The sequence below is a fragment of the Ceratina calcarata genome, unplaced genomic scaffold, assembly GCF_001652005.2.
Source record: "Ceratina calcarata isolate Rehan_Ccalc_2016 unplaced genomic scaffold, ASM165200v1 scaffold35.2, whole genome shotgun sequence".
NCBI classification, from domain to species: domain Eukaryota; kingdom Metazoa; phylum Arthropoda; class Insecta; order Hymenoptera; family Apidae; genus Ceratina; species Ceratina calcarata.
The window spans coordinates 574,340-585,208 of record NW_017157934.1 but is presented as its reverse complement, the minus strand read 5'-3'; the positions used below and the strand labels follow the sequence as shown (position 1 = coordinate 585,208).

At 44.7% G+C, this 10,869-nt stretch overlaps 1 protein-coding gene across 1 annotated transcript in view; it reads right to left on the bottom strand.

The window, feature by feature from the left end:
- Positions 1–6,070: 6,070 nt before the first annotated feature.
- Positions 6,071–10,869, bottom strand: part of LOC108625199 (eukaryotic translation initiation factor 5B-like) — a gene marked incomplete at its 5' end in the record, with an annotated part of 6,513 nt that continues 1,714 nt past the window's right edge. Inside the window, one exon of the mRNA XM_026813734.1 lies at positions 6,071–8,225. Coding sequence (XP_026669535.1) covers positions 8,118–8,225 — 108 coding nt within the window. The remainder of the gene's footprint in view (positions 8,226–10,869) is intronic.

The window sequence follows — 10,869 nt, the reverse complement described above, 5'->3', positions numbered from 1 at the left end:
ACTGCCGCGCGAAATCTGCGGCGCGCGCGGTTCGGGTTCCGTCAACGAGAAAGAACCGAGTGTAGCAACGCGCACTCGCAAGAATCGCAATTTCTCTTTCACCCGACACCGTGCTGTTGGAATCGTTCGTTCTCAAAAAGCAGTGTTTCTACCGATTGATCGTGTCTCGTTTCGAGCCGAGGCCGGCTGCGCTCGACGCTGAGGAGCTAACGTGCTCTTCCAAACCCTCTGGTTGTTAGTTGTTACAAACAGCGGAGCAGCGGCCTGTCCTCCCGTGGGTGGGGTGCGCGCGACGCGGTGCGCATGCGCGCTAGATCTCACCGAGAGTTGCATATGCGCGCGTTCACGCACACTACACGCGCGCATACAGAGGAACGCGACCGACGTCGGAGCAACCTCACCGCCACGAAAGCACCGTGACGCCTGTGCCGCCTGCACACCCCCCTCGACACCGCTTCCAACGAGTATACCGTACCCCACGAGCCAGACGCGATACTTCATTCATGCTCGTATTGTGCGACCAGGGCTGCTCCTCTACGCTCAGGTCCCACGTACTTTTCGTTCAATACCTTTCTTACGGGCTGACACCTACGACGTACTCTTATCATGTATGTATGATATGAGTTTCCCTAATTGCAGCTGATTTTTATTACAGATTACAAAAATCTACTGTTATAAGTATGTACATAAGATTCGGTGTTATAAATTTTATGGATGCCGGATGTTATCGCTAGGCTTGTTGAAAGCCCGCAGGGATTAACGAGGAGATGGTTGTTCATTGAAGGCGAGCGACGACGTTGTATTCTCTGTTTGCTCCGCGGTTGAAAAATCCTCGTTCAGGTGATCGAACGTCGTAAAACCGATACACACGGAGCCCGGTACGTGTCCGTGAGGTCCGTGTAGTACAGAGCTCTCCCACATGTCGGGGATACTCGGTTCTCTTCGTAAATGTCCGCCGTCTACATCCTCTTTCGTCTTCGTCGTTCTTGTTTTACAACCAGTACGCCCGTTCTCGTCCTCCTCCCCCCGGCCACGCCGCGGTTCGTCTCACTCTATTCGTTTACGTTTACACGTAAGAGCCGCGCGCGCCGTACGCAGCGGCCGTGTCCCTGTGTGCCGCGCGCGTTATTTATGCGGCCGTGTGTGCGTGTTCCTCCTCCCACTGGCTGTTGTAAGCCAGACAGTGAGCATAAACCAGGTTGTCCTCCTCGCTTCCAGGCCGGCTGTCTCCGTCCCGCTCGGCCCGGAATGGTCGGCAGTTCGGGTATTAATCGGACACGCAAGCCTCGAATCACCAGCGGAATACAGTCGAGATAAATCGACCGGACTCTTGCAAATAAAATTACCATATGTGTATATATATATATATATATATATATATATTTATATATGTAGACCCAGTTGCATCATGCTGCTGTTGCCTCCAGAGGAGATCGAACACGGAGAGACCGCGTTCCAAATTCACGCTTTTGTCCTCGAGATACGGCAGCCTACTCGCGAATCCTACCAGACGCCTGGGCCCACGCTGCTCCTCCTATCAATGACTCAAGCTTAGAACGCTTGATAGAGAAGACGTTCCACTTCCGATAAATTATCTCCCGTTGAGAATGCAAATCGCAGTCTAGTCCCACTGCTACTAAGCATTCTACGTATCCTTGACAAAATATGTTCGTTAACCACCTGTAAAAAATAGAAATAGAACAGTTGAATTAAAGCTTTGTACGCTTCATCCGTTTGCTATTTTGATAGATGTTTCTTATTATGTTTGAGGAAATACTGCTTTGTTTTTGCCAGAGCGTTTTGAAAGAATCGTACCGTCGACGACATCGAAGGGAGCAATGAAACGCGATCTAGAAACACAAGTTCCCCTTGCCAGACTCGTCTAATAATGTAGCACCGACGTTGCTGCAAATCATGCTTGCCAGGCGTGCATATCTGCGTACACAAACAGAGACACGCTCAAGGTTTTCATGAAACGTTCGTTCATACCGCGGCTCACCTGATCCATTGACAAAGCAACCACAGTTGCCAAGCCGTCGTTATCATTACGCGCGCGACTGATCAGTACCAGGAAAAATTGGCATTTTTTTCTTTAGAAGTTGTAATCGAGATGTCAGAAGGTGTAACTCGTTCGCGGCATTGTTAGCGATTTTTTAATAATACAGATAAGCGCGGATCGCGGGTGTGGCGACGTGAATCGCGTGCACCAGTTCCCTCGGGAGGATATCCGGTGTGGAAACGCTTCGTCCTACCTCTCCCTTCCCGTTTCTGACGCTCGAATCCCCACTTACGTTCGATGATCACCTTTCCTATCACGCTAATGCCACTAATACCATGTTACATGAATCAATAAGAATCGCCATGCGAAAAAACTATCTTCTCGCTTCATTAATACGAATTCTACTGAATGAATACATCCTTGTACGCGTCGCTTTTTAATCAATAGACAATATATATATATATATATATGAATCTTTGGCTAATTTATTTCTGTTATCCTCTGTCGCGTTAAAAATGCAGTTCTTGTGCCAGGTTTTGTATGTGAATCGGATTGAGTATCGAGCGAGCGACGAAAGCGTTTTCGCGTTGCAGTGGACGAAGCGTTTTCTGCGCCATCAGTTTCAACGGTTGCAAGGGTTAATTGTCTAATTAAGTAAGTCGTTGCGCTGATGGTGCGACGTGAAACGAGTAGCACGCTCGAAAACGATCACGGCGAAAGTTATCCTCGTTTTCGCTATTTCGTCCGCTTCCTTAACGTTCTCAATGCCCTACATTGTTTAACACATCAATTCTTAACCCTTCCTACTGGATCTCATTTAATACACAATTAAAATTTCAATAAAAACTAGTAGGAAATTCATGAATTTGGAATTTCATTCAATATTAAAATCTATAAATAAAAATTCACAACTTCTATGAAGTTTTTTGAAGCTGTTCCATTTTGAGCAGAGGAACAAAAACGTTTCTTGACTTTTTTCATTGCATCGGTTAACGCCTCTGTGAATTAGCTGCTAAGCGAGAAATTGAAAATGACGACACGTTTGAAGACTAAATTAAGAATTAACATCTGTTTCCGATGAACGTTTCTATTTTCCCGATATCTCGATATTCTCGTCGCTTTCGTTGTTATGACAGAAGTGTATCATACGAGATAGAAAGTAGGATAGAGAGTAGCTACTACCGCGGTTGCAGACAATTAATTAACAAGAAAGCATTTCCAGCACACCCATATTTAGTGCCCACGTACAATTTCTACTGAACGAACCGTTTCACACTGAAATTCATTAACCAGATCACGAATTATATTCTAGAATGTAATGAAGTCGTTTCATTTAACGTTCGGTAGAACTTTCTTAATTTTCAAACGTAAAATCTTCTGTAAATCGTATCAAAATAAAGACAATACGTCGTTTACAGACAGCAAACATCAAAGCAAGATACAAACCGTGGCGTTCTTATAAAGAATGAAAATATTTAATTACTTAAACTTAATTGTGAAATATCGAAACTACATAATTGCAAGACTATTTCCAAGCTTCATCTCTTCTCGCGATGTCGTTTGCACACAGCGAAGATCATAAGATACAAAACGTGACACGAGCGTCTTGTGCCTAAATGGGCTGAATAATGACGAGCCAGGCTGAGAAACACTGGTTTAGCCTATATTTAAACGGCGACGGCCGCGTATCTTAAGCGCGTTCATTAATGCACTTTAAGCGTGTACGCCCGTTTAACCTTACGCCTGTTTACAGTTCCTCTCTCGCCTGGGCGATTTGTAACCTACGACATGTGTAGTACTTGCTAACTGAGACACACTTCTGCCTCTCCTCCGCGCGTATTCTAGCTGACCTTGATCCAACTGAAAGAATCCCGCTATTCAAGCCAACGAGGTAATTACAATTTTTCCTCGTCTTGCAAAATATATTCCCCACATCTCGTGTAAACTCACGAGTTATTGCGGAATCTGATTAAAAAGATTCGATACAAAATTTATCAACTATGTTAAATCGTTTAAACATTTTGTAACAATAGCTTGTTGTAGGATTTAAATTATGTTGAATATGTATGCACGTACGTCTATGAAACTGCGGAAAATGGATGTAATAATGTAACGAGTCGAACGAATATTGCTAATGTCTGCAGCAAAGTTAGATCAGAGTGTCACGCGAGGAAAAGCGAAGCGGAAAGAACCCGGAGTGAAAGGCACGAGGAGGGAGAGGCGGGAGACGGGGGGGACGGGGTAGGTTAGGCAGGGGGACGAGTAAGAATAACGATAACGATACGACGCCGTCGTTTATTCGGGCGCACGCAATTATCTACGCGATCTTTCGTGACCTAAGCCACGGATGAGTACTCGCACGAGCCAACAGACCAAACTGAATGAGGATGACTATGTAACGTTGACATTTGCTGAATGACTTTATAAATATGGATATCGAATGTCGCCGTAGCGAGTTAGACCTTGGCTTGAAAAATGCGAGATGAAAAGAGACGTCGACGACTTGAATAATTTATTGTCAACATTTGATTTAATGAAATGCACAGCGTAAACGTCACAGACTGTGAATTTCTAAAAGATCTCTTTCTCTCTCTCTCTCTCTCTCTCTCTCACGCTTTCAAAATAACAATGTGCGTTTCGTTGTTTTCTTTTCTTGTACCTTTGCACATGCAACTCTTTTATATTTTCTCACTCCAATTTCCCGGAATCTCGAGCTGGCGCCTCGATGCGGGCTGCAGCTTACCGCGGGCACACGTTTTTCTACGAAACTATCGATAGTTACCAGAGCCTACGTGCACGTTTGCGAGGTCATCATTCCCATCGCTGAACGCACACGCGGCCACGTGTGTTGCGTATAAACGCACGAGGACAACCTGCAGATGCATGAATGACTTGAAATGACGTGTGTTCATTGAGCGCCGCTTGCCGTGCCGACTTGCCGCTCTCGGTTGCTCCCAGCAAGGACACGACATATTTTCTAGCTCGCGTAGGAAAAGATTCGAACCGACCGCCTATCATTTTTTAATCGTATAAACCGACTGAGAACGACAAGGAAGATCGCAGAAAATACAGGCGAATCACTTGTATGAGAATCGTTTGGTAATTTAACGAACGTGTGTCGTTTGATTAGTGTTCGGAGTCTAGCGAGTTATCAGCGTTTCTGACTCGCGAGAAGCTCGTTTCTGTGCTTTCGACGGCTATAATAGGCGGTATCGATGACTCGAGAGGGCAATGGTAACGTTAGGAACCGAGAGGAGGGTACGTCGAGGTGGCAAGCCAGGGAGAGGGAAAGGAAATGAGCCACGCACACTTACGCTCGCTCGTGTACGGAGACTCGGTTGTCTGCAAACCAATTAAACGACTTACATAAGTTTCAGTTGGAAGAAGAGAATCGAAGACACGTGGATTCGATGAGGGAAGAGAGGCTGCTGCACTCGGCCACGGAAAGAGAGGAGAATGGCGTCGTTGAATCGACGATAGGGTGGCGGGCTGGAACGGAAGAAAAGAAGGAACACGAGTGCATTGCGCCCCGGATGCGTTTCCTGTTGCTCGCGCGAAACGATGATAGCCTCGTTTCGACGAGCTCCTTTGCTAATTATCTATCAAATTTAACAATCCAACCAAAAGGAAGCGGAACTGTTACGCACTTACCATTAAAAAGTAAATGAGACATAGAATCCCCGCGCGGAATTTTAACTAGTCTCGATTCGGCTCGATCCGGTTCCTCGCCTCGACTTCCGGTATTTAATCACCTTTCCTTCAAACTTCACGCGAACAAACAGCACGGGTTCTTGTCTGATTGATGGCATCGATCGGACGATAACGATTCCTTTCCGATCTCGGCAGGTCGACGCGACGTCGTACGGAACGTCGATAAAAAAAATATTCAGCCACTTATTTATTCGTAACTTCGTCCGGTAGCCAGCTGCGGTGTCATTAAATAGAATAGGCCGATCGTATCCGCAGCGAGTTTCTTCTACGGAGCCTCCTGACACCGGAGAGGCGAAAACAAAAACAGGAAGAAGGTTACACTGATACACTTGAGTGCAGTCATCGTCTGTTCGATCGATCTTTCCTTGTGAAACTCGTAGTCTTTATTTTTGTCGCGATAATTCGCTCGATTATCTTATACAAAGTGAGTACATATACAAAACACGTAAGGCTCACGTATATATCATCATTTCCTTTTTTTCTTTCTCCTCTTCTTCTAATGGAATAGCATTCTAACATTTTGTTCCTGTCTCATTCTTTCTCGCTCTCTCAGTCAGTCATTCATTCCCTGTCCTCGTTCTGTCCACGTATCTACATTCTCTCTCTCTCTCTCTCTCTCTCTCTCTCTCTGTCTAATCCTTCTCTTCCTCGCACGTGCGTTCTCGAACGACGAAACACCGTCGGAAATCGTATGCGAGGCACACGCTTCTGCTTCCATGAATCGATTGAGTCGGGTGCCGACACAGAGACGAGTTTTGCCACTCGTGACAAAATTCGTCGTACTTGCCACATCCCCTAGCATCAATTACCATTTTACAGAACTCCGGACACGAAAGATTTCACAGACTTCTGGATTAAATTGATATTGCACGTTCCCTCGACACGTTGTGTCACAAAAATTTCAAAAATATATTACCGTCGTATATGCCTATATATGTATACATATATATATATACATATATGTATATATATATTTCGTCTTGGTAAAGGAATAAAATAGTATAATTCGCGATGATCACCTTACTTTTTACGTGGACGTCATGGAAAAGTATGATGTACAAGAATGTATAAATTAAAATGAAGTTCGTTGACGAAACGATTGAGCTAGCAACAAGCCCGAAAAAGACACGGTTGTCGCGGGAGCGGATAAACCGGGTCGCGTGACGTAACGTCGATCGCAAAAACGGATCGAATCGGTCGCACTTCGACGCGGGAAGAGGAGAAAGAGAGAAGACGGAAGTCCCTTTTCGTTCGAACAGCTACCGCCTTGTTCGGCTCGCGCGCGACCGAGTACACGAGGTAGATAGTATCGGACGAAACTCGTTCGCTTCTTTCCATTCTCGTTCGGGTTTTAAGATGCCCGGGAACTAGGAAACGTCAAAGACATCCACATACCTAAATATATATATATATAATATATTTGTGTATATGCGTGTTTTTCGTTGGCTCGTATTCTTTTTCGCCCGATGCCTTTGAGCAGGGACAACGCGCGTCCCGTTTCGTGGTAAAATTGTCCTTCCTCTTCTTTCTACTCCCCAACATTTAGGACAGTTTAGTTTGTTGGTTCCTAGATAGAAAGCACTATACACAATCATCTACGTTCCCGTTTCGTTACACGGTTACTCGTTTGTTCCATTCGTTCAGTCGTTCGGAGGTAATACGTTTTCTAATTTCGAAAATATTTCCAACGCACGCGGGACTCTCTGGGTTCTTGTTATCCGCGAACTATCTCTCGACACGCTATCGACGATGCCATAGCGAAATCTAGTTTGCTTCCGGCGTGGCTCCTCTGGCCTGGTTTGCTAACGATAAGACACGGTTACGCTAACGACATTCAACTGTACACGTTAATTAAACGATTCGGCTATTCGATATTTCTGCGTGTTCGCCAAGGTGTGCGAAGTTAAGTACTGGCTCAAGCATTTATCTCCGATGACATTAATAAAAATAATCTTCGACGCTAACTTTTGATTTCATGTCTGGAACTGTACACGGTTTGAAGGAAATGTCGTGGTATTTGAAACGAGTAAATCCACTCTGTCGATCGTCCGGAATAAATTCGAAACGAAACGAACGGATCCGGTTTTATTTTCGATAAGGAATTATCGTATGTGTGTGTGTGTGTGTTTGCGCGCGCGGAAGAGATCCGGGGAAGCGTTTCGAGGGATCACAGGATGAAGCAAGGCGTGCGCTGATTATTACTTGCGTATATCAAAGACAACGACAGAGAGACCGATAACTTCGACGTGTATATTACAAATGATGGGAACGGTCGACAATGATCGGTGGTAACGAATCCGGAGTGCTTCGATTCGTGTCTGCCGATCGCGACCCTCGTGTCCTCGGTGTTTGTCAGCCGGTAGAGCCGTCGATGGATCTTCAACGTTCCCGCCAGATTCAGCAAATCCTATAGTATCTGGAAGAGCCTCTTCAATTCAACCATCAACTGCCAGTCAGTCTTCACCAAGTCGTCCCTGAAGTATTCCTTGCATGCATCAATACTTTGCCTGCTTATCTGTAACACGCGAAACCAACAATTCTTTATAGATTTCAATCGTAACGAAACAATGAATATTAAGAATACGTAGGCTTTCATCACTTTTGGCCTACAACTGACAATGAGATAAATTAAAAAATTCTTACATGTATCGACGCGTTCAACTTTTTATGCTTTCACCAATTTTTATGAAACCTTAACTTAATTTTAAAATGAGATGTTTCAGACGTATATTTGAGACCCCAATAAAAAAAGTTAAAGAAAACCAACGTTCGCTTTTTCCTTTACAATTTCGACCAATAAAAATTGTTAACAAATTTTTTTACATAGTAAATTAAGTGTCGTCTTTAAAGCAGTTAATCTGTTTTAAGATGTGTTTAAATAGTTTTATGAGCCACTGTATATACTTGTATAGCTGCATTATGTGCTCCGGTCAGTAAATAAAAAGAATACATTTCCTGCCCCTCGCAGTAGTAGTGGCAGCAGCAGCATTCTACGATGCAGCCGTGTAATAATAAGAAGGAAGCAGGGAAATTGTCAACGTGCCAGATCGACGTTCGAAAGACCGTTTTTAATCGTCCTTCTAGGTCTAGGAATAATTTCCTTGAATCGGTTTTCGCGAGGACGGGCACATGCTCGCGCACACGGTCCCCATTCACTAACGTAACGCTTTACAACTGTTTCCGCCCCCACTCCCGGCCGGAAGTCCCGTTTCATTCATGGATCGGTCATAATGGTGGTTTTACGCGGCTATTGAGGACGCCTGCCTGCCTCCCGCCACGCCCCTCCTACTTCTCCCTCCGTCTCCCTCACCTCCCTTCCCCTTCCTCGCTCCCTCTCGCTCGTTCCACCGGTCCTCTCTCTCCCACGCACGCTGCACGCATACACACGTAATATAATTCTTTGCCTGGCCTCCTCTCTCTCTCTCTCTCTCTCTCCCGCACCTTCCCCTCCGCTCCTATCTGCGTAACGTTGCACGATCAGCAAAGGGTCCTACGCTCTGCGAAACCTTCGCAAACGTTTTTTTCACCCGATCGATCCTGAGTTCGATTATACTTGAAACACGTGACGAGCGACGATCTTATTTTAAGAGCATCGTTGCACATTCCCAGTGAAATTTTAATTCGGATTTCCTAATCAACCTAAATTAGACGATATTGAACTTGGACGAATACACGCCGGTATTCTTGAAACAAGAGAAAAAAAAAAAAAAGAGGAAACGAGGGTGGCGCGAAATTGTCGCTCCACAGATCATCGTGGGAACAAAGTGATTCCGGGGAATCGATTCTACGAAGCAAACGGTAACAACGACTTCCGCTCGCCTTGGGAGCACACAAAGATGCCGAACCCAGAACGGGCTGCGCCTGTGCACGCATTCAACCGCTTGTAAGACTGTTTTAGTGCGCGTAAGCAACCGGAAAGCGCGGACGGAGTTTAGAGTTTAGTTTAGAGAACGGTTGACGTCAATCGTCCGCGAAATTCGTCCAATCCAGCGTCACCGATTTCCAAACGCTTCTACCAATTGAAATATGCACGATTGTTGTACGAAAAGACGTTACGCGCGATTTTCTAGCATCTCTCATAATGAATCTTTTATAATTGGTTCCATTACGGTGTATGTATCTCTATACGTGATCGATTCGTAGTCGATATCCAAAGAAGAAGACGGAAAAGAAAGAGAGGTCGCGGTGAGAGAGCAGCAAGGAAAAGGAACGGAGGTTCTGCGAAGGGCGGAAGTCGACGGTGGACGCCTGATCGCTGCCGGATGTGCATCTTCCTTTTTCGACCGGAGCCTCGCATACTAATAGGGATCGTTTCCGTCCTGCTGGCGTCCGATTTTGATGAAATTGCGAAGCTACGCCACAGTGGTGAACAAAAACAAGCGTATCTTCATAACTTTTACAATTAGAACATGAGATATAGGACTATGAACGAACCCAGACAGTCTCTGATACTCAGATTGTTCGACAGAGAAGCACTTATGAAGGAGTGCACAACAGACCACCTGTTGATTGCATTTCTTCGAAACAGCTGCTTATTCAAAACTTGAAACATTCTCTACCAGCCCTATTCTTTACTTTATGTCAAAGCGATTGAACTTAATGAAAGATCTCTCTAACATTAATCAGTTTTTGTCATTAGACAGGAAATATGTGACTTACGAAGGAGTAGTTTATCAACAGGCCACCTGTTGATTGTATTTCTTCTAAACATTTCCTTCTTGAAAACTTGATCCTCCACTATCATTTATCTTATTCTTTATTTTCTCTCAGACATTCAACTTAATAAAAAATGTTATAAGAGCGTGAATGAAGTACGACAGTCTCTGATAAAACATTTGTTAGAATTTCTTTGTAAACAGTAACTAAAAGACTTATGAAGAAATATCTTATCAACAGGCCAGCTGCTGATTGCATTTTCTCGTAACAGCTGCTCTTTGAAAACTATTTTAGACGAGCATTTACTCTATTCTTTACTTTCTACCAAAGCCATTGAACTTAATAAGAGAGAGGGACTCACTTTGCTGACGATGGGATCGTCGTGGTCGAAGTGACGGCCGAACATTTTAGGCGCCTCACCGGGTACCGGCTCAATTTTCACGCAGACTTCCTGACCTTTTCTCGCAGATTCGACGGGCTTGTGATTGTATTCTATGCTCGTT